At 52.3% G+C, this 22212-nt stretch overlaps 1 protein-coding gene across 1 annotated transcript in view; it reads right to left on the bottom strand.

Annotated features, from left to right (window-relative positions):
- Positions 1-7771: 7771 nt before the first annotated feature.
- Positions 7772-22212, bottom strand: part of Myt1 (myelin transcription factor 1) — a 34561-nt gene continuing 20120 nt past the window's right edge. Inside the window, exons 13-21 of the mRNA XM_027954288.2 lie at positions 21845-21907; positions 21664-21732; positions 18386-18448; positions 17890-17973; positions 14367-14588; positions 11601-11692; positions 10959-11062; positions 8233-8376; positions 7772-7912 (exon numbers count right to left, since the gene is read on the bottom strand). Coding sequence (XP_027810089.2) covers positions 7772-7912; positions 8233-8376; positions 10959-11062; positions 11601-11692; positions 14367-14588; positions 17890-17973; positions 18386-18448; positions 21664-21732; positions 21845-21907 — 982 coding nt within the window. The remainder of the gene's footprint in view (positions 7913-8232; positions 8377-10958; positions 11063-11600; positions 11693-14366; positions 14589-17889; positions 17974-18385; positions 18449-21663; positions 21733-21844; positions 21908-22212) is intronic.

Below are 22212 nucleotides of genomic sequence, written 5' to 3'. Positions count from 1 at the left end.
TAAGTGGTCCTGGGTTCAATTCCTAGTACCAAAAATAAATAAGTAAAATAAAGTTTTATTATTTTTTAAAAGCTAAAGTTTTTTTTTTTCCAGACACCCAAAATGCTGAGAGAATTTAGCAACAGAAAGGTACAACATGAAATGTTACAGAGTTTTTTTTGGCAGAAAGCCAATGGAACCTGGAGGAAATATAGATCATTCCATTGCGCAAAAGAATGAAGTATGGGTAAATATGTAAGATTGCTTTCTTAGTGCACCTCAGTCCTGAGGACTCCACTTCTTTATTCACCTCTGTGTGCTGGTGGTTTTATGATGGGCAAGTGTTACTTCTGCAGCTACAATAATGCCAAAATGTTTGTTATCCTCTGAGAGTCATAGACTGCACCTGTTCTTAAGGAGGAGCTCCCAATCCAGACAAAAAGCAGCAGCTGCCATGCTCTTGTCTGCTTAGGACCTGATGGTCAAGGGAGGCCACGTCAGGACTGACTGCAGGAAGGGAGAATAAAAAGCCCCACAAATGATGTGCCAGCAGCTTTCCCCCAAAGTCCTCCTTACTCCCTTCTGCAGGGAAGTAGTGCCACCCAAGGACAGGTGTCCCTGGGCCAGCCACTCCGTAGCCTCAGCCTCTTCCCTGCCCCACTCTTCTGACATCTCCTCTTGGTGCTTTTTGCTTGAGGTCTCAAGTGTTCTTGTCCTCTGAAATACTTGCCCACAGACATCAAACAGTGCTGTTTTGCCAGTGCCTCAGAGTATGGGGGCAGTAGAATCCTAAGGAAGGGCTTAGAACTGGGCAAGGCTGAGGCCACAGGAATGACAAGATGCAGAATTTGCCACAAGGTGTCACCACTGCCTAGTTACTGTGTTGGGAGGAGGAGACAAATGAGGTCATTTTAAAAGGAAGAAAGTAGTTCTTCCCCCATTTTAATCCTTTTGTGGCCAGAGAATGAAATTAACAGTCTTCAGACAGGCGTCAAGGCTTCTCTGCTACACATGCCACAGTTACAACAAGCAGTGCTGATGGGAAAAATACCAGTGGACTCAGCATGTTCACATGCAGAATGGTTGGGAAGGAGCTCTTAATATTTTCTCATCTTGAACCACTTTAATAGAAAGCAATACACAGACCCTGGAAAGAGCTCTGCGAGGACCAATTTTTTTTTTTTTTTTTGAATGGGGGGGATACTGGGGATTGAATTCAGGGACACTCAACAACTAAGCCACATCCTCAGCTCTATTTTTTTGTATTTTATTTAGAGACAAGGTCTCACTGAGTTGCTTAGTGCCTCGCTTTTTGCTGAGGCTGGCTTTGAACTTGCAGGCCTCTTGTCTCAGCCTCCCAAATTGCTGGGATTACAGGCATGTGCCACCACACCTGGCTTACGAAGACCAATTTTAAGCCACATGTCTATCTCTGATGACCCTGTTGGTACACAGTCCTTACAAAGAAGTAGTATCAGGCTGGGTCATACAGTTCAGTGGTAGAGTGCGTGCCTAGAGTGTGTGAGGCCTTGGGCTCCATCCCCAACACTGCAAAAAAAAAGAAAAGAAAGCAATGGTGTCAGACCAGGCTCAAGGCTGTCCACAGGACTCTGCAGTGGAGATGCCTTGAGGAGTGGTGTGTCTTGAGAGGTAGGAACCAGGGCCTCAGTGGCACTGCTGCCCCAGACAGGAACCTGGGGTCCCTCCCCCTCCCCCTGCACCAGCCCTTCTTCCACTGCCCACTCTGCACGGTCTCTTGTGAATTCTAAGAGGGAAGTTCAAGAGGAGGTAACCTTGGAGATGTAGAGCCATGCCAGAAACCACTGCCTACAGCTGGAGGTGGGCCTGACCTCAGTGGGAGAGGACAGCCACAACAGACAAATCCAGTCCCTGGGCTCCAGGCAGGTGGCACCAGACTTGTGTGTGCAGGGAGGCTGAGGGTGGCAGCTGTGGTCAGAGTGGACCTCAGATGAGAGCTGCTGATTAGCTGATGAGAGGTACAGAAAAGAGGAAACAGATCTGAGGGCATCCTCTGAGGGTCAGAGGTGGTGAGTGACCTGGGCCACTGGTCTTATGTGATTGGGAGAGGCACCCAGCTGCCAGCTCCAAGTTGACTCCTCCCAGGCAGCCCAGGGCCAGGAGCTGAGTGGAGAGACACATTATGGAGGCCCACTCCTTGTCCTGTCCACCCAGACATCCCCAGACTCAAGGCTGGCCCTGGACCACCCCTCCCCCTCCCTCGTCCATTCACTCTACACCGTGTGTGTCCACTGCCAGGGCAGATCCGGCTCTGGATGCTGGGGCCCAGGATTAGTGTGATGAGACTCTGGTCTCAGGAATCTTGGGCTAACAAAAAGCCAGAAGCAAGTCAACAAAACCACCTGCTGCCCACTCTCCAGTATTTCACATCTCACAGAATGTCAGGTAGCAACCAAGCCCCACTCAGCCCTCACTCCTCCACTCCACCCTGGTCCCTGGTCAGCCCCACAGGTTCTGCAGCCTCCTCCTTCACATCAGCTGCCTTGCCCCTGCCTTGACACCAGGAGGGCTGGCCCTTGCTTCCCTCAGGTCCAGAGAATTCCCTGACAACCCTCGTGCCCATTTCCCCTCCCTGCTCTCTGGTAGCTCTTCTCACCAAATACAACATTCTCCAGATGAGCCAGAGAATCTGCCTCCACTTCAAGGCATCTTCCATGTCTCCAGCCAGCTCCACTTGCCCTGAGGAATATTCAGGGCAACCCAGCAGGCAGTGACATCAATTGCTCTTTCCTCCAGGCACCCGAATGGTGCCCAGACACTTACCGGTTCTCCTCAGGCAGGGGCAAGCCAGGCATGAGCTCTGGAGCTCTCCACTGCACCTGGGCTCTCCCGCTGGCATGGGGACTATGGCAGCTCCTTCTTCTCTGGCCCATCAGACATCCCCCCCATTAATGCCCATGGGGATGCAACTGGCCTAGAACTCTTCCTCCTGCAGAGACAGGCCCTGGGGGCATCATCATGCAGCACCTGGGGCCAGCAGGCAAATCCTGGTTGCATAGCCAACACTCTGTGTGACCTGGAGCAGCTTATTGGGTCTCTGGGCCTCTGTTTTCCTATCTGTATAATGGGAACAGTCATACTGCCTGCATCGTGTGTGGCTGAGGGGTAGAAGGAGGCTGTACATTTTTAAAAGGCTCAGAATCAGTCTGGCCTTGTTTCTATCCTGTACCTGATCAAAGTGGAGCAGGTTAGGGCTTCTGTGTGTGGCAGGGGAGCTGGAGCAGCTATTACTGAGTCCCTCTAGGTTTGAGTCTCAGATTATCATCCTGTGGTCAAGGGTCCCCAGCAGTGGTCCTGGGGATCATGGGTGGAACTGGTGAGCACCCTTAGTCTTCACAGCTCTGCAGGCAAGTCTCAGATGGGCTCCATGTGTTTTTAGTACTAGGCACCAGCAGATTTGTCTTCTGCTATTTTGACAACCTCTACAGAGAGAGCTATGACAGAATTAAAGACAAGGAAAATACTTTGACAGGTTGTGAAAGAAACAGATAAAAGTATGCCTAATTTAGCAGAGAGTTCCCCTGAAGCAGAGATGAGGGGACAAGACACATCAATTACAGGACATGCCCCCAGCAACCTACTTCCTCCAACTAGCCCCTCCTGCTAATAATTCATTCAACTATAAACTTATCAGTTGACTAATAATCCACTAATGAGATTGGAGTCCTCATGATCCAACCACCTCCCTAAGCACCCCCTCAATCTGAACACTGCTGTACTGGGATACCAAGCTTTCAGCACATGAGCCTTTGGGGGACATTCTAAATACCATAACATCTCTTCTCTTACCTGATTTCTGCACCATACAGCCATCCCTGAGTGTTCCTCAGGGCCTGCCCCAACCCTCAGTCTGACCTTCTTTAACCCTCCCTGGGGCTGATACCTGCTGTGCCGAGAACTCCACGCCATCCCCAAGCCTACCTTTCCCAACTCTGTGCCCCAGTGACCACAACAGCCACTGGGTATTCTCAGCATGGCCCCCCCTGGGCCAAGCAAGGCACCAACTCCATCAGCTCCCAGTCCTCACCCAGCTGAAGGCCATATGGCCACACAAGAGCTGCCAAGAAGGAGAGCACCTTTATCTGAAAGATGTTAAGGATTTGGGACCCCAAACCTAGACTCCAGTACCTCCCTAATCCTGGAGTTGGGAGAGCAGAGTTTAGAAAACCTAAAGTTCATATAGGGTCAAAGTGGCCTCCTTGAGTTTCTTTAAGGATCAAGGGTCCTATACTCAGTGTTCCTTGTACACTGCATTCCCTCTCCAGGAACTTCCTCTATTCCACATCAATAGCCACATCCAAAACATCATTTCCCTCAGAGATCTTCAGAGACCCCCCCTCGGGGAAGGCTGCAGGAAACCCTGCATGCCTACTGCAGTCTATGGCACCCACCTGCTGAGGGGATCCCATCATGACCAGCTTTGGGCCTGGCCAGCTACTGTGGGCAGACCTATATTCTTCCCAACAGGAGCCCTTGCTAGGGTCAGGCCAGGACCCAGTTTGTAACCCATCCATGACTGGTCAGTCCCCTCTTATGAACAGAGATATCCGCTGGGATGTGGCCCCTGCACTCTGTCCCCACTTCCAAAGCTCTCCATGGCCACTACCCATGCACCCACCTGAGGCAGTGATGCCAACCTCCAGGACCTCTTTCCCACCCATGTTGTGCACGGTCTCCAGGAATTCCACAGAGATCAGGGGCAGATGAGCCTGTTGTCAGACGCTGAGCTCACTGATGATGAGCTGGCCAACTGTTCTCACATGCATCAGAGGGTCTCAACCTTGCTGCTCTTTGGAATTGTCTGGCAGGCTTTACAACAAGTTTTACGTCTGTGCTGAGTGTCATTTGGAAGAGGCTCTGGTCTGAGGGGCATTTCCCCTGACCCGCAGTGTTGAAGAGCAAGGACCAAGGCAAGGCCTGCAGACCTTCAAAAGTGAAAGGAGTGGAGACCACATGATGGGTGGGGAGGGGGCCGCCAGCCCCACTGGCTCTGCTCCTCACCTCCACCAGGTACAACAAGGGGTCCCGAGTACCCCCACCACTCCCTACCCTAGCAAGGGGCAGCATGGCCCCCACCTCTGGCCAACTCTGATTGGCTTTAGAATGACCACCTTAGACTGAAGCAGGACACTTCTGAATTGGCCTTGCCCACTCCTGGCCCATACCCAACATCTGCTGCACTGCCACGAAGTGATAGAACCCCAGCCACTGTCCCTGCCCCCAGAGGGACAGCAGCAAAGGGATACCCAGGAGGTCTTCCTTATGGCCGTGCAGGTTCTACATGTCCCATTAGTGTACTGGCACCTACTCTGGACCCTCTGGACACAGCAGTTGCCCTCCAGGTGTCTTGGTTCCTGTACAAATAAATGCAGCAAGAAAGCAGCCTGGATTTTCTGAGAATTGTCAGTGAAGGAGGGTCCTTTGCGTAGAAGAGCTCTGGGCCTGCGTCCAGGGCCAGATTCCCAGGAAATCAAAAGCACATTGACAGTCTGACATTTCAATCCAGGCTGAAAGTGACTAGAAGCCTCAAATCTAAATCTCATCAGGGGAGGCCAGAGCTCCACCTGACACAGTGTAACAACGAAGAGCTTCCACTACAAGGCCAAAAAGCCAAAGCACGTTAGCTTAAGGGGAAAAGTGTGAAGGAATCCGTTGCCTCATAGAGCTGGCAAGGTGGCTCTCTTCAGTTACGGCTAGACGCAGGCACTCTGAGGAATTCATCAGAGGGCGTCTCTTCCTCTCCCACCTCATCTCCCAGCTCTGCCTTCTGCCAGAACATCTGAATTCACTCCTGCTTGTGGCTGCAAGGAAGGAATGGCAACACCAATTCCATAACCTCAGTCTAAAACCCCACAGGGACATGTTTCCCCCACACACACCCTAAGAGGAAAGCCCTGGGAAGAACTCAGGTTTGTATGTGCATGGTCACATAAGGAGGGACAAGGCACAGTGACTTAGACCTTCTGTGACCACACCTGGGAAAAGGCAGCTCTAGCAGACATTGGCTGAGCTGGTGGGGGCGGGGCCCAGGTTGCTTTGTCCAGGAGACCAGAGACGGAAGCACCCGCCCATCCTGACCACCCACAGCACCCCAGGAGGTAAAGCCAGGGCACCCCACAGACCATGGCACCACGCACAGTCAGACTTTTATTAGGAAATCACCCTCCAGGCGCACCATGGAGTACTGTGGGTCTAACATGTTTCCTGAGGAAGGAGGGTCACAGTACCAGAGCAGTCAGGGGCCCCGGCAGCTGGCCCGGGAGTCCCAGCCACCATGGGGCCTGACCGCAACCAGTACTCCTCCACAGCAACATGACTCAGCCGTAAGAACCGCCACAAACGCAACACGAGACATACGCCAGGGCACACACGTCTGCGCTACTTAAATAATGATAAATACAGAATCCCACTTGCCGCCGTCGTGCCTGAACGAAGGGACCCAAAAGGAAAACGGAAACCAAAGCATGTCTCTCTCCACTGGGCCAAAAGGAGGAAATCCCCAAACTATCAAAATTCCTCAGTTACAAAATACTTCTTAAAAATTCCATATTAAAAGAATAAATAACAAAATATATAAAAAATAACTTGGTTGCATCAAAATTATGACTAGGAGTTGTATCCTGGTTTTCGTGGCCTATCTTATAGTCAAGTAGCCACTTTTGCTTTGATTTCGCTTATTCCACTCTTCGGGTGCCTTAGTGCAGGGTCTAGTTGAAAATATTACAAAATTAATAAATAAAATGTTAAATAAATAGCAAACATTAACATAAGAAGATGTGAATATAAATACTTACATCTGGACAAAATTAAATAATGTACAGAATAAGCTAACTACCTCCAACGTCTTCCAGGAGCTGCAGCTTCTCTACTTTAAATACTAATTCAGAATTGCCGTCACAAGGGACTTGGCTCTATTTACACAGTCGGAACATTGTGTTCTTAACACATTAAATTAGAATTCACCTTTTTTCACATCTTGAATGGATCTAAAAAGAAGTGAGACCTTGGTGGTCTCCCACTAGGAATTCACCCCTGACCTCACAGACACTGTCCCCACCTTGGCCACCTCACATAGAGATCAAGGCCAGCCAGCCATGACCAGATGATGTGGCAGTGATAAGCCAGGGGCCTGGGTGGAGGTGCAGAAGCCGGGGACTGCTTTCCAGGGGCCTCCCAGCTTGAACCCCATGAGCTGACTGGGCTGCTATGCTGTCTACTGTCTGGATTTTCATCTGGAAGGCCTACTCCTAACTTTACCTCTGGCACAGAGTTCTGCTCCACCCTTAACACAAAGCTGAACTAAATGAAAACAGAAAACACACTTGCCACAAGGGCCCTCACTGAGAACAGACACACAGCTCCAGCCATGTCCTCTGGGCTGAGACACTGGCCCACGGAGCCCACACTACCCTCCCAGTCTCTACAGACAAAGAATACTGTGGTTGCAAACTCCAAAACTTCCCTGAGAACCTTGTCCATGAGCTTCCACTGGAGTCTTTGAGCTGCTCTTCAGATTTCTTTCAGAAAACAAAAATAAATCACTTTGTAACTCTCCAGCTTCCCCAGGCACTTGCATGGGGAGGCCTCGGCCCCAGAGACAGGATTTCCAGGCACCCCTTTGGATGAACCCGCCCAAGGCTGCACCCAGGCTGCCAACGAGAAGTCACTGCGAGTTGGGGACCCCACTGCGAGGGGCAGGGTAAGGGAGGTAAACACAGGAGCCAGGGCGGGGTGCTCCTCCAAGCATCACGGCCTAGACCTGGATGCCCCTCACGGCCTGCTTGATGCTCTCCAGGAGGCCCTTGTTCTCAGGATTCTGGTAGCAGTCCTGATTGGAGTACATGTCGGTGAGGGTGCTCACATAGGCGTCAAAATTCTGTTCACATATTGGCTCCTAGAGAACAGAACTAGGTTAGCAAGTCCATCTACACAGTGGGCCCCATGTAGCAGCAACCAGTCCCAAATGACCAGAGGCAACGCTGGTGGCTACCCCATCCTAGAAAGCCCACCAGGGTTTCTGTTTGCAGCGACCCCAGTGACAAGACCCTCTGCCACAGACCCTCCTGCCCCAGATTCACAGGCTGCTCAGGAAAGTAAGAACTCTGCAGCTGACAACTGGTCCCGGTGGGCCACAAGAGCAGGGCCCAGAAGCAGAGGGGTGAGGGGCCAGCCGCCCTCCCCTGAAGGCCCAGGCAGTGAAGCAGAGTTGCATACCAGGTGGGGAAGGCGGATGTTGGCGAGACTTTGGATGAGAGCCTGGCTCAGGCCGGACAGCTCCAGAAACAGGGCTTCATTCTGCTCCTCGATGAGCTTGTTCTCCTCCTCAATGCTCTTCAAGTTCTTCTCCATGGAGGAGATCTGAGGACGAGCCCAGGGGTGGGGGAGAAGTAGGCACCTGCTTCCCCATGGGGCCCCACCTCTAGGGAATCGCTGGCCCCTGCCCCTGGGCACAAGAGGCAGAGCCCTCGGTAAACAGCCTGTGCTCAGGGAGGTCAGGCATTGATGTGGGGCTGTGTGTGGCCATGGCTCTGTGCTAAGGATGGGCAAGGGCACAGGACACAAGCACCCTGTGCTCATCTCAGCCACCCCAGCCCTGTGTCTCACTTCACCAAGCTCCCAGTCCTGTCTCTAAGTTGTGAAGGCCTGCACCCACCCCATGGGTATCAGGACGCCTCTGCGTATTCCCCTCACCAAAAGACCAACCAACGGCCTCCACAGGTCTCCCAAGCAAGTCTTCTGCAGGTCAAGCACAGGGTGGCCCCTTCCTTGCTTGCTATACCTCAGCCATGAGCCTGCACAGGGCCCCCAGGTCTCTGATATCAAGGGACAGCCCAAGCCTGTCTGGATATCTCCATGGAGCCCCAGAGCAGAGGCTTAGCTCACGTGAGGATCATCTTAAGCAGGGATAGGAAGGTCCCTGTGGGAGACTGCAGGTGGGACCCAGCGAGTCCTGTCACCTGGTGACAAGTGTGGCTTTAAAGGACTCGGGAAGGGGGAAGGTGCCTTTCCTTTGCATTCTACCGTGAGCACAATCCACCAAATTCCTTCAAAGGGACGGCAAACACCTTCCAAAATAAGGCTAGTAAAATGTAACAACTTGTCTTTGAAACAAACAGGTTTGTTTTGTTTTTATATGGGGTCTCACTGTGTTGCCCAAGCTGGTCTCAAACTGGTAGACTCGTGAGATCCTTCCACCTCAGCCTCCTGAGTAGCTGGGACGACAGGCAGGAACTACTCTAGGTCTGGCTCTAAAAGGCAGGTTTTGCCCTCTAGAAAGAAGTATGGAGAGTCCTAGAAATACTGTGGATGGAACTACCACAAGACCCAGCTATCCCACTCCTTGGTGTTTTCCCAAAAGATCTAAAATTTGCATACTACAGCAATACAGCCACATCAATGTTTGTAATAGCACAATTCACAATAGCTAAATCATAGAATCAAGCCAGATGCATATCGACAGATGGATGGATTAAGGAATTGTGGAATATGTATACAGTGGAGTTCTACTTGCCATTAAAAAAAAGGATGTGATCATAGCATTTTCCAGTAAAGGGATGGAAATGGAGAATAGCATGCTAAGTGAAATTAGCCCAACTCAGAAACTCAAAGGTGGAACATTTTCTCTCATATGTGGAAGCTAGAGCAAAATAAAGGGGAGGAAAGGATAGGATAACATAAAGAAGCAATCAATTACAAATTAACAGACAAGCAAAAGGAAATCTAGTAGAGGAAGGAGAATGGGAGAGAGGAGGGGGGCAGCAGGGAAAAAGAGGCAGAAATCAACTTTCATGAATGTTTGAGTTTCTCAAAATGAACCCAACCACTAAGTATAACTCTAAAAAGAAAAGAAAAGATGGGCTTGACAAATAATGAGAAATAAGAGTTACTGCCCCAAGGACACTGCCACTAGGGGACAGGAAAGGCCCAGCCAGGGGCCCTGTCACCCCATTGTCACTGCCTATGAACTGGAGGGCTCAGCATTGACAGGGGCAGGACACAGTGAAAATCCTTTCTGAGCTCCATGGCTGATGCTGTTTTCATTCGGGCTGCAGAGCCAGCAGAGAAATGAGCTGAGCAACAAGACACCTGGGGCTGGGCCATGTCAGACAGGGGCTGCCTGTAAGAAGGGGCCTTGCGGTCTTCCCATCTTCTCATGATTCCTTCTGCCTTGAAGGAGTTCCTCCTACATTCCCTGTAGGGGAATGGTCACCTTCTTGTCCCTTTGTACCCCCAGCTACTATGGGACACTCCTCCCATGCCACCAGCTCTGCTGTGACCCAATCAGCAGCCCAAGGGTGAGGTATGTTCTTGTTTTCAAAATAAGGCCTTCACTGCTTTCTTCCAAGTACAAGTGCTCACTAGGGGAAACCCTGTAAGCGATGCATGACTCAGCCAATAGCACTCAGCAACCGCTGGGCTCAGAGGCATGTGTGCTCTGCTCAGGCAAAGCCCTCCTCAGAGCAGTGAATCCTTGAACAACAACCCAACAGAGCGGGACCCACTCTGAACCCCATCCCACTGAGAAAGAAACAGGAACTAAAAGGTGGAGGTGTAGAGGCCAGTCTATCAATGGGTGGCTGTGCTAGGGAGTCTGGCTTCAGTTCAGGCCAAGCACCATGCTCAAGGGCTGCCAGTACCAATGAGACCAGAAACTCCAACAGGGCGAATATTCCTCATAACGTACTAATGCTGAAGGACCACTCACACCCTGAGACTGACCCGGTAGGATGACTAGCAGCAATGGGACCCCAGGCCCCAGGAGTGGAACAGTACCAGCGCTGCCAGGTAGTGGGTGGGCAGCCAGCCAGCCCACACGAAGTATCCCTGCATGCCAGGCACCGGGCTCTCAACCAGCTGAGCTCAGGCAGCACTGATGGACACTACGTCATCTCCAGGATGGACTGTGGAAGGGCAGAGGCGGCAGGAGCAACAGCACCCACCTGGGACTGCAGCTGTACCACGGCAGCTTCCATCTCCGAGTTGGACTCGTTCAGGTCTCGGATCTCCTGGTTCAGCTGCTTGATCTCCTCGTCACTCTCCAGCACTGTCCCAGAAAGAAACCTCAGATGTAGCCTGACCTCAGGCCCAGACGACAAGTAGGGTGCAAGGGGCCTGCTTTCTTGCTGGAGCAGAGGTCCCCACCTGGCCCTTGAGCTCATCGCTCTTGGGCTGGGATGCCACATTTCCCTCTTGGAAACCTGTCTTGGCAATGAGATGACAGTTGTTTTGCCTACTGGCCTGGGCCCTGGTGGGAAGGCCTGGGTCTATTTGCAGGTTCTAACCACTGAGACAAAAGGGGAGGTGTATTCAGAAATGAGTCTCTTTCCACATCCACAACCCCATGGACATAGCTTCTGGTGCTGAAGAGGGCTCTCTGATGCCAGTGATCACCAAAGCCCCAGGTCAGAGCAGGCATGACCACTCAAATGAAGGCCAAGGGAATCCAGACATGGGCACTGAGAACTTGAGAAGCATTGGCAGGCCTGGCAGCTCAGGACAGGGCTGTGTCTACCATGACTCATTCCTGGAGAGGTTGGCCTCCCTACTCCCTCCCCAGGGATAGCTCCAAAGGGCATCCTTACCATCACTGGTCTTGAATTTGGGGCTGAGAACCTCGTCCCCTGAGAGTTTTCCCTTCTTTCCAGCAAAGGTTGCTCTGGGACAGCCAGACAAACTAGAAGCAGATGTCATTCATTACTGACCATCCCAGGGTCACACACCAAGAAATAGACCAGCCCCGGGACACAATTCTTGAGTCAATCCAGAGTCATACACTGTGAATGGTCTAAGACAAGCTCCATCTCACTCAGATGACCCTGAGGTCCTCTCTTTGGCAGAACTGCCCCGCATCAGCTTCCTGCCCTCCTGGGGAGTAAGAGGTAACAGTCCAGGCAAGGCGGGGGCCAGGATGTACCTTCTCTGAGTACAGCCTATCTGGCACAGTAACAGCTGACCCCATGAGTAGTGTGACTTGGGGCATAACTGCTCCCAGGCACTGCTTCCTCTGGGGCCTGAGGGCCTCAAGACCTACTTGCTGGCACCTTTCAGGTCTGACTTCCCAGAGGAACCCTTGCAGCTGACTCTACCCAAAAGAGCCTCCAAGGTGTGGTTCCATGACACTGACGACCTCTTGGACAGAGATGTTCACACAGAGATACATAAGAATGGTGGGTCATCAGGCCTGATTTCAGGTTCACGCAGTGACCCATCTGCAACAGGGACGTAGGCTGCTTGTGCTGGAAAACAGATCCTTTACTTACGCCTGCAAATGCCCAGTGAGCAGTGCAAAGCAGGATGCAGCTTGGCAGCTGCCTTGATTTTTCATCTATCTCCTTTATTACCTTAAACTTTGGTCTGGATTCCTGCTCAGTTCTACACCTAGCATGTTAATCTGAGTGCTCGTCGAAAAACTGGTAACTTAAGGTTGATTAGCCCTAATTTATGTAACCCATTACTCTCATCCCCCTTCACGACTGAGGACCCCAAGATAAGAATAACTAAGGTATCTAAAACAGATTGTCAATGACCAGCTTTTTTTTTTTTTTTTTGGTACAAAGGATTGAACTCAGGGACACTTTAACCACTGAGCCACATCCCCAGGCCTTTGCCCTTTTTATACTTTATTTAGAGATGGGGTCTCACTAAGTTGCTTAGGGCCTCACTAGGTTGCTAAGGCTGGCTTTGAACTTGTGATCCTCCTGCCTCAGCCTCCAGAGCCCCTGAGATTACAGGCCTGTGCCATGTTGTTTGGCTCAATGACCAGCTTTTTTTTTTTTTTTTTTAACATTCTGCTTTTTACCAAGCAGAAGTTTGCAGTCAGATTGCCCTATGACGCGACTGCCCCTCCCTAAGCAGGGTCAGTCATCTCACAATAGGAGTCAAATTGCCCCTCAAGAATGAGGCTTCCCCAGAGCTGAAGCTGTCCAGAACCAGATCACAGCTTGATGGAGACTGCTTAATCATTCACATCTTTAACTCCTGGCCCAGTTCTTCCTGTTCACCCTGAAGTCCATGTCAGTGTCCCTGAAGGCAGGTCTCATTCTTTGCAACATGACTACACTGACTCGACTCGTTTCCTACTTCTCACCATGACTTTTGTTTGTTTTCTTCCAGATGAGTAGCTAGACCTACTCTGTTAGGACTCCAGAGTTGGCTCTCTGGCCTAGGAGTCCAATAACCATCCACATCAAGAGTGAAGGCTGAGGAAGTGCTCAGGAACCCCTCTGTACACCAGCCCAGCAGCCTCTTCTGGGGCCTTCTTGGACTGTCCCTTGTGGCCTGTGGCCCGAGTGAGACCTGATCTCTGCTCTGCCCCTAACCAGGTCACCTCACTCACAGAGGCAGTCTGGAGAGATCCTAGCTTAGGACTTTCTGTCTCTTCTTCACCCGACTCCGACCTGGTCCAACAGACGGGTCCTCCCCAGCTCCAGCCATGCCAAGGGTGTGTCCTTTAGTCAGCTGGAGTGGGTTCCTGGACCCCTCTCAGAGACCTCTTTCCCACCTTCTGTGATGTTTTCCCCAGAGCCCTGACTACCACGCTTCATGCGAGGTAACTTACTCCTCTGTCTACTCCGTCTGTTTCCCCACTCACCCTGCCCAAAACTCTGAAAGGGAAAGAGCTGGCTGTCCTTCAGCCTCTGCTCTATCACCAGGCCTTGGAGCAAGATGGGCTCTTAGTAAATGCTTTTGTTGGATGAGTACATTAATCAACCTTGCAGAAGGAGGAAGGAAGGAAGGAGAGAAGGAAGGGAAGTGGAGGGGAGAAGAAGGAAGTGGAAGGGCAGGGAAAGGGACTTGTAACAGGACTAGTCACTGACCCTATGCTCCCCAACCACCACTGTGACACCAGCACAAACAGGAAGGAAAGACGATGGAGCAAGGCCCTGTCCCTCAGGTAGGTGAGAACAAGAGCACTACCCAGGCCCACGGCCAGGCAAGAAGGGGTCTAGTCACCCGATCCCGGAAAAGCAGCGTCTCTGCCCAAAGTTCAGATAAGGGGCCCCAGTGAAAGGGGCAGGATAGGAGACATTTTTTCTTGAAAGTTGACAGCCTAAAAGAAAATTTTCTCAGACATGGACTGTCTAAGTGTGACTCCAGCCTAGAGAGCCTCCCTCGGGGCCTGGAGAGCAGCTACCAGAGCAGACACAAGGGGAAAGCAACATAAACGCCATCGGCACCAACAGAGCCTTTGTGGGCTTCCCCTGGGCAGCTGCCCATATGGCCTCGCTTCTTCCTCAGGGAGCTACTGGCCACAGTGAGCCTTTCTCCCTCCCCCCAGGAGCCTTGTCCCGGCCCAACACCAGAGTTCCTGATTGCTGACATAGAGGCAGAGTGTGTGGGACAGTTACCTCCGGTGGGTGAGGAAGCTCCCGTTGGCATGGCCAGAGCCATCACAGCCTGGGGTGGGGCAAGTTGGCCCCTCGTTCTTCAGCGCCTTCCAGGAGAAGGACGAGCCATTGAGGGAGCCCTCTTTCTGCCTCCGGGCGGCCAGAGGGCAGCCAGATGCACTTCTGTGAGAGGCATATTTGCCACTGATGTGACCAAGCCCCACACAGCCTGGAACCGGGCACCTGGACATAAAAAGGCTGAGGTGACCACAGAGGCACTGGTGTCGGGGGAACTCGGAGACCCACCAGCTCCTAAGTGAGGCAGGAGGACAGCAGAGTCCTGGAGCCTAGAGAAGAGCCTGGCCTTCCAGGTAAGAATCGAAGGCCACATGGCCTGCCTTCCCTCTCTCTCTTGGCCTCAGAGCCCCTGCTTGGCTGCAAATCAGGGGACAGCCAGGGGTAGCAGGGGCCTGCCGTCACTGAGGCCAGGCATGGCATCCATGGTTGTCCCGGAAACACAAGCTTAGATATCCCATAATCGTCTTGCCCGTGGCTGCCCAAGAGTGGCTTTTCCTCTGCTCCACATGTTCAGGGAGAGGAGCAGAACCCTTTACGTAAATTACATAAGTACAGAATGAAAAATGCCCCAGGCACACCATGTGGGACCCTGTCTGAGTGTCTGTCCTCACACCTCAGGGAGGGATGTGGACCAGGGAGATTTAGGGGCCCAGTCACCCAGAAACCAACACCTGACCCAGACCAGATTCTCAACCTGACAGTTCTCAGTTTTCTCCCACCAACAAAGTTCATCCTGATGGTCTGTCACACACTCACAGTGTGTGAGAATGCCTGAAAAGGGGTACAGGACCCAAGAGGCATCACTGCCCTGTTTTATAGTGGTCTTGGGGCACAGAGAAGTCAGGAGGCAGGACACCCTCAGGAGGATAGAGGGCTATCAGCAGAGGCTCCTGTTGTGGGAGCGGGGAGGGCACGGCACAGGGCAACATTGCCCAGTAGGAGCTCACTGCCTCCCAGTGCTAGTAGGGAGGGCAGTTCCAGGACCTTGTCCCACACTTGTGGCCTCATCTCAAAGGCCACCCATGTAGACAACTTCCCAGCCATCTTTTCTAGGGTTCTTCTTCCTCTTCTGTCCACACTGCCCGTCTCTTGCCTCTCCTCCCCTTCTCACTCATCTGGCCGCCCAGCGTAAGACAATGTAGGATGTCCACTGGGCCCGTGAAAGGACACCTCAGCTTCTAGTCTAGAGCAGGGACTCCGCCCAGGGCTCCCAGGAGGGCTTTGGTGGGGGTTCACATTTAATGTTCAGCCCCTCGAACCTGGATGCCTCCCAGCCATAGGGCCTGAGGATGCCTGGCCTGGCATGGCCAAGACTGAGGTTGAGGGCTTGGGCCAAGAGGAGGCAACTGACAAGTACCTAGCCTCACAAGATCCAGGGACCAAATGAAGGTGTGTTGCAGTTGCTCCGTGCAGTTCAGTCTGGATTCTTTCTAACCACTTTGTTGCAAAACTCTAACTCTCCCTAGAATGGCATTCATGAGGGTTATTTCAGGCATGATTTCTTTCTCTTAAAACCTGGTATCAAATCTTCAGAGACATCACGTGACTTTGTGTAGAGAAATACGTGGGGCACTGAGCCAGAGGGTTTCCATGCTTCTCAGGTGAGTTGGTTTCTTGGAGTAGATGGTGGGGCCCAGAAACTGCATGTGGTTTGACATGAGAAATGGAGCCAAGACAGCAGGGACCAGAGGAACATTTCACAAGTCAGATGCAGTGTGGCTGGTGGCACAGACCTCCTCCAGGTGGGCAGAGAGAGCAGGTCCTGACCCCCACACCGGAACAGCTGTCAACTTCTTGACCAGTTATAAAGTGGTGGCAACCGGGGTTCACCACAAAGTGCTGACAAGACTTATCTTCCAACAGGCAAACATAAATTGGAGCTCTTCCTCCACAGCCTTGCAAAAGCACGGCTCATGCCTGCTAACAAAATCCCTTCTCTCAGCAGGACATGGTGCATCCATTAAAGTTTCTGCTTTGGTCTGCATTTACTAAAAGATGGTGGTTAATTATAAATATGGTTAAGGTTTATGGCTGAGGGGAGGCCCTATGAAATGGACGTGCTGTGGAACCATTAGGAACTCTGTCCATCCTGCAAATGCTGGACAGTTTCTAAAGGTCACAAGCTCCACTTGTCTGCAGAACTCTTGCTTTTCAAAAAGCAAAGTTGATAGCACATTAGAAGGAGGAAGATCATTTTTTCCAGTTAATTTGAAAAATGCTGATCTTGATTTTAATCATTTGAAAATGCAGCACAACTCATTTGTGATACCCCTGCCAGCAGGGTCTTTGCTGAATATATAAAAGCAATGTGTTTGTAGGGTCACGGGCAGCTCTTGGACTCTCAGGAGGAAAAGTATTTTCTCCACCCAAGCATTTATCATGCCAGACTTATGATACTAACAACCACGCATTTTACACTGTCAATATGGCTGTTTACTGTAATAATTGAGTAACTACATCTTACTAGACCAAGCAGCTGGTGGGGGCATCCCCTTCTGAAGGATGTGACACTGCTTTAGGCCCCTTCTCTGTGGCGAAGTAAATGTTCAGGAATAGCTGGGGCAAGCTCTGAAGAGGAGCACTGGAACCTCGGGTCCAGGTGCCCCTCTGTGAGATGCCTGGTTGTGTGTGGCCCAGCAAGTGACACAACCTGGGCAGGCTTGCTTCCTGTGAGCCCTCAGGACCTGCCCCAACCAACCAACCCCAAGACTCGTATCAACCAGGTGGCCAGAGCCATTCCACTGTTATCCTGGAGGGGACCCATTGCCCACTTTGGCAGGTTGGCCAGTGAGTCCCCCTGTTGGAGCCTGCAGCACAGCATGGCCTCCGCCTGCAAGTAGACAGTGCAGGGGACTAGTTCCCTACAGAGAGAACAAGCCTGCAATGATGCCAGACCCCCCAAAACAGGTGAGCCCCGCTCTGCCCAGTGAGCAGGCAGCCTTTCTACCTCAGGGACCTGGGTCATCTAAGGTTAAGGATGTCTTCTTTCCTCCCCACAGTAGGGTCTGATTCCTACTTTCAACACTCCCAGACTTTCCCACTCCTGGCTTTGCACAGGTGAGCAGGTTGGTGAACACACAGGATTCAAAGACTTGATGGCCCCCTAACCATCCTCCTCTCCTGAATCTGCACCTGACTTTTCCTGCCAGAGAAAAGCTGTGCAGATTGCAAGGCCCATGGGCACCTGTGGCCAGCCTGAGGCGACAGGACACTCAGCCTGCCCCATTAAACACCTCCAACCTGAGCTGAGCCCAGAGAGGGACTGTCACACGTGCCCTCACTACAATACCCAGGCATTGACGCACTGGGTTTGAGCACTTCATAAAAAGAAGATTGCCATTGATCAGTTTGAATGCCAGTTACAATGAAAGGGAAATCTAGAATGAGTTTGGTTTTCTAAAATCATAATACATAGGAAAATCTCCATTCTGCACAGCAGTGCAGAAGCCAGGATGACCAAACGTACTTCATCAGCTCAGGGTCCTCCTTGTCATCCTTGGTGGGTGCCACCTTAAGTCCACTCTTCTTGGCACGTGGGCAGCCTGACAAGCTGGTTTTAAAAGAGGAGAAATGCCACCTCAGTCCCAGAACAGCAGCTCCCTTGCCATCCATCCCATCCCATCCCCTCGAGCTCTGGGACCCCTGCAGGGCAGAAAGAAGCCAGGGCAGATCAATCAGTCAATCAGTCATTTGGAGCACAGTCCACGGACACAGAGCCTTTGCATAGGGCAATAGAGTCAGGAATGGGAAGCACCTTCATGAGCCTCTAGCCTTGACCCTTTGTCTTTATCTCACACTGCAAGGGGCCACTTGACCAGGTTCCAGATGTACCAATAATTCAGATAGATGGAAAAGAGCTCTGATCAGTAGCGACATTAAGAGTGCCTTGTTCTAAACTTTAGAAATTTGTCTAGGACAGAGGCCCCACACATACCCCACCCTGCTGCAGGTCCCTAACTTACCTCCGATGTGAAGCGTAGTTCCCTGTTATATGGCCAGAGCCGTCACAGCCCGGTGTGGGGCACCTGAAGGGGAAAGTGAGATGAGCATGGAGCCTGAGATGGTGTTCACCTCTCTAGGCCTGGCCCTTGAGGAAGCAGATCGCCTTCCCAGCCCAGGGCCCCCGAGGAGCTGCCCTCCTTTAACAGCCACACACCCAGCCTGCTTCTGCCAACAATGGGCATCGACAGGGTCATCTCGAGGCCTTAGCATTTTTCCCATTTTCCCAGGAGCAGGGGTGGGGGTGATCTGGAAGGCTGAGGAGGGAAGCCCAAGGGGCCCAGCTGTACACTAGGCACCAAGGTGAGGTGTGGGGGCCACTGTATCCAAAAGCAAAGATGGACTCCATCTTGGCCATTTATCTGGCTCTAATCTAGATTAGAAGCATCCAGAGTGCACCTGAGCCCTAACTTTAAACACAAGGGCTCAAAGGGCACACCTTGCTCCTGAGACAGCTCTGTCCTCCCAGCTGCACTGTGGCCTTGCTCTCAGGGAGAATGCACTGGGGCTCAGGGAAACCAACGGGTGCTCACTGAGCACCTGCCATGTGGCTGCTGCAGGACTGATCCCGGTGCAGTGTGTGCAGAACTCACGTAACCAGTGACTTTGTGTTGGTTACTACCACAGGGTAAGAAGGGAAGACACAAAACACAGAAGTCCAACTTTATACACCCCAAAATGTTTGATGAACACATCATATAAGATGGTAAAATAACACCCTAGTATTATAAGCGTGGATGTTCTTATTTTCTCCCAAATGACAACCAAAATAAAATGTTAGCCCTGGCAGGTGTTAGGATGGGGAGGAGGGCTGACTCAGCAGGTGGGCCTATCTCCCCTTTGGATCTGCTCTGCACTTCACCCCCTTGTGAGGGTGCTGGCCTGCAGGCCAGGTGAGTGCTATTTCTGGCACTCTGCACCAGAGAAGCATCTGGCAGACCTCAGGTGTACACTAATGGTGGTGGTCACTTGGTGGCCAGGGTGGCAGACCCAGGCTTATAGGCAGAGATGAGTGGCACCAGTGGTGACGTGTAGACACACCCATTGGTCCTGGTGAGTCTCAACTGGGCCCATGACTCCCACAGGGAAGCAGGTACTTGACCCATGGCAGGGCTATCCTGCACTTCTTGCTGAGGCCTGATACAATGGCTTTTCCCAAGAGTTGTGTCCAGGAGAAGACAGTGTTCACAGCATCAGAAGGGCAGTTGTCCTAAATATGCTCCTATGAGCTGTACAGGGTCAGTCACAGGAACTGGAGCCCCCACCACCCCTCCCACCACTTGTCTCCAGTTGCCTTGTCTGGGCAAAAGAATCCATGCCTGATGGACATGTTCTGTGTGGGTAGCACATACTGTGACCCCATCTGAGGGCTTTAGGAGTGACCTTGCCCTGTGCAGAGCCTCCCAGGTCCTGCAGATGTGTGGCTCCCCCTGGACTCCTCAAACACAACTCCTGGGCACACAGTCACACAGAAAGGGGAACAAGTGCCTGTGGGCTTCTCTTATGGGGAAAAATCCTCTTAAGAGTCTTTGCATGTGTTGAGAGGGAAGCCACCAAAAGACTCATCTTCCCCAACCTTGCCAGAGCAACACCCACTCAGGAGGATAAAGAGTGCACCAGGGAACAGAGGCATGGAGGACCCCGCCACCACCACCCACAATCACCAGGCCACACTGTGGTCAGAGAGAAACAGGTGATGGCACCCCAGAAAGACCTCCAGAGCAAAGAGAAGCTCTGGGGAGTGGGGCACATCAGCCCCCCTCCTCCCATGCCTTGCTGAGGCTGAGCAGCTCATTACACACAAGGGAGAATTTTTGCTGCTATTTCTACTGAAGTTTTGTGTTAAAGTTCACAGATTCTCAGTCTCAGGAGGACCCTGACTTCCCAGCAACTATCTCCTGACAGGATCATGCAAGTTTCCTTCATCAGCCAGGAGCATTGACTAGCTTAGGATATGAAAACCATCATCATGAGAAAAGAAAGCAGAATTGGAAAGGAAAACAGAATATAAGAAAGATGGCAAGAGATGGGTGGTGTGGGAGCCCCAAGGCTGCAGAACTTAGTGCTCCCACTTTGGGTTTCCAGGCCCAGAAATGGTGGGGCAGAGAGTTAATGAGTAAATGTGTAAGCCCACCTAGGTGCACACCTGCTGTTCACTCTCAGAAGGAAACCCAGTGGGACACTCTCCTCCACAGGGGCTAGAGACAAGGCTGCAGGGTGGGAGCTGGAGACCCAGGATTCCAGTCCTACCCTAAACCAGCCCTGCTCTCCTGAAGCCTTCACACTCTGCTCCTCATCCCAAAGGCTATGTCCAGCTTCTCTCTGGCCCCAAGACCAAGCAAGGGAGTCTTGACCTGGATTCAGGGTCTCCTGATATAAAGCCCACAGGAGGGTGGGCCAGTCCCAGGGACATAAACTACAGAAATGAGAGTGACACCTCCTTCTGCCAAGGCCTCCACTCAGCCCTGGGGCCCAGGATGAGGTCCCTGCAGATCAGGGTCATGGGGTCTATAATGTCACAGCTCAGCCAAAAGCCTGAGAGCCAAAGGAAACAACTGTTTCCAACTCCAATCCCAAGAGGACAGATGCCTTGAAACCTCTGGGTGCCTGCGTCACGTGTGCAGGACACCTCAAGCAGCTGGCTGGTGCCCACAGGGCCTGCCTGCCACGTGTTAGGGGCAGGGAGGTGCAGAAGCAGAAAAGGGGCCAGCAGAGAAGGCAAGAGCAGGGAGGGGAAACACTGGGAGGTGCTGGGACAGAACAGAGCAGCTGAGGGTTGCAGGAGAAGGAAGCAAGGAGCTCTCTTGCACCACTGATTCCATTTCACTCAGCAAGAGCAGCACAGCCTGCAGCCACTAGTCATGGCAGGACTGGTAAGCCACAGCCAGTTCTGGCCTTTCTTTAGATCTCTAGGGCTATGGACAAAGCAGACCCAGGCAGCCCTGTGGGACCCTCCAGAGAGGCTGGGGAGGGGCCAGGACTGTGCAGGAAGCTGTGTCAGCCCTGGCTCCAGCCCAGGGGAGAAGCAATGGCAGTACCAGAGCAGGGCCACAGGTGGCAGCGCAGCCCCAGCCAGGCAGAAGCAGCCCTTCCTCGGGCATGGCCCCTGCCCACTCCAGGAGAGCAGTGACCAGCCCAGGTGGCATCTTGGAGAGAGCTGACTTTGGCAGGAGCCTCATGAAGGAAAGAGCAAAGCAAGGGAACTGCCCAAGAGACAGGGGGTCAGGGAGCGCAAACATACTTGAGGTCAGCAGAGTGGGCAGCCATGAGGTTTCTGAGGCTCTTGTCAGCAAGAGGGCAACCAGAGAGGCTGAAAGAGAAGAGATGGGATACGGGGTAAGCCACAGAGGGGGAGCAGAGAAGGAGAAGAGGAAGACCCCCCAGAAAGCACCATGGCCCGGCCAGAGGAGCAGGGGACGAACCTGCGGTGGGAGGCATAGTTCCCAGTGATGTGGCCACTGCCGTCACAGCCAGGGGTGGGACAACTGGACAAAGGAAAAAGAGCATCAGAACCCAGCACGACGTGCACTGCAGGTGCTGCAGTGGGCGGCCAGGCCTCCTCCTGGCCCCCCAGCCCCCGGGGGAGAGCCCTCGCCCCAGACTGGAAGCTTGCCCCACAGCTTAACTCAAGAAGGAAAAGCTGGACTTGAAGTTAAGATGCCTCCGAAGCACAGGTGCTGAGCCTTAGCACAGGTGCTGTGTGTGCTCATGTCTGGACACGTAGGCAGGGCCCTTCCCACTTCAGCTCCTGAAGCAGCATGTCCTCCCCTAAGGATAAGAACCTGGGACC

This window comes from Marmota flaviventris, chromosome 2, assembly GCF_047511675.1.
Source record: "Marmota flaviventris isolate mMarFla1 chromosome 2, mMarFla1.hap1, whole genome shotgun sequence".
Taxonomy (NCBI): Eukaryota; Metazoa; Chordata; class Mammalia; order Rodentia; family Sciuridae; genus Marmota; species Marmota flaviventris.
The sequence above is the reverse complement of the archived record's forward strand: the minus strand, read 5'-3'. Positions and strand labels throughout refer to the sequence as shown.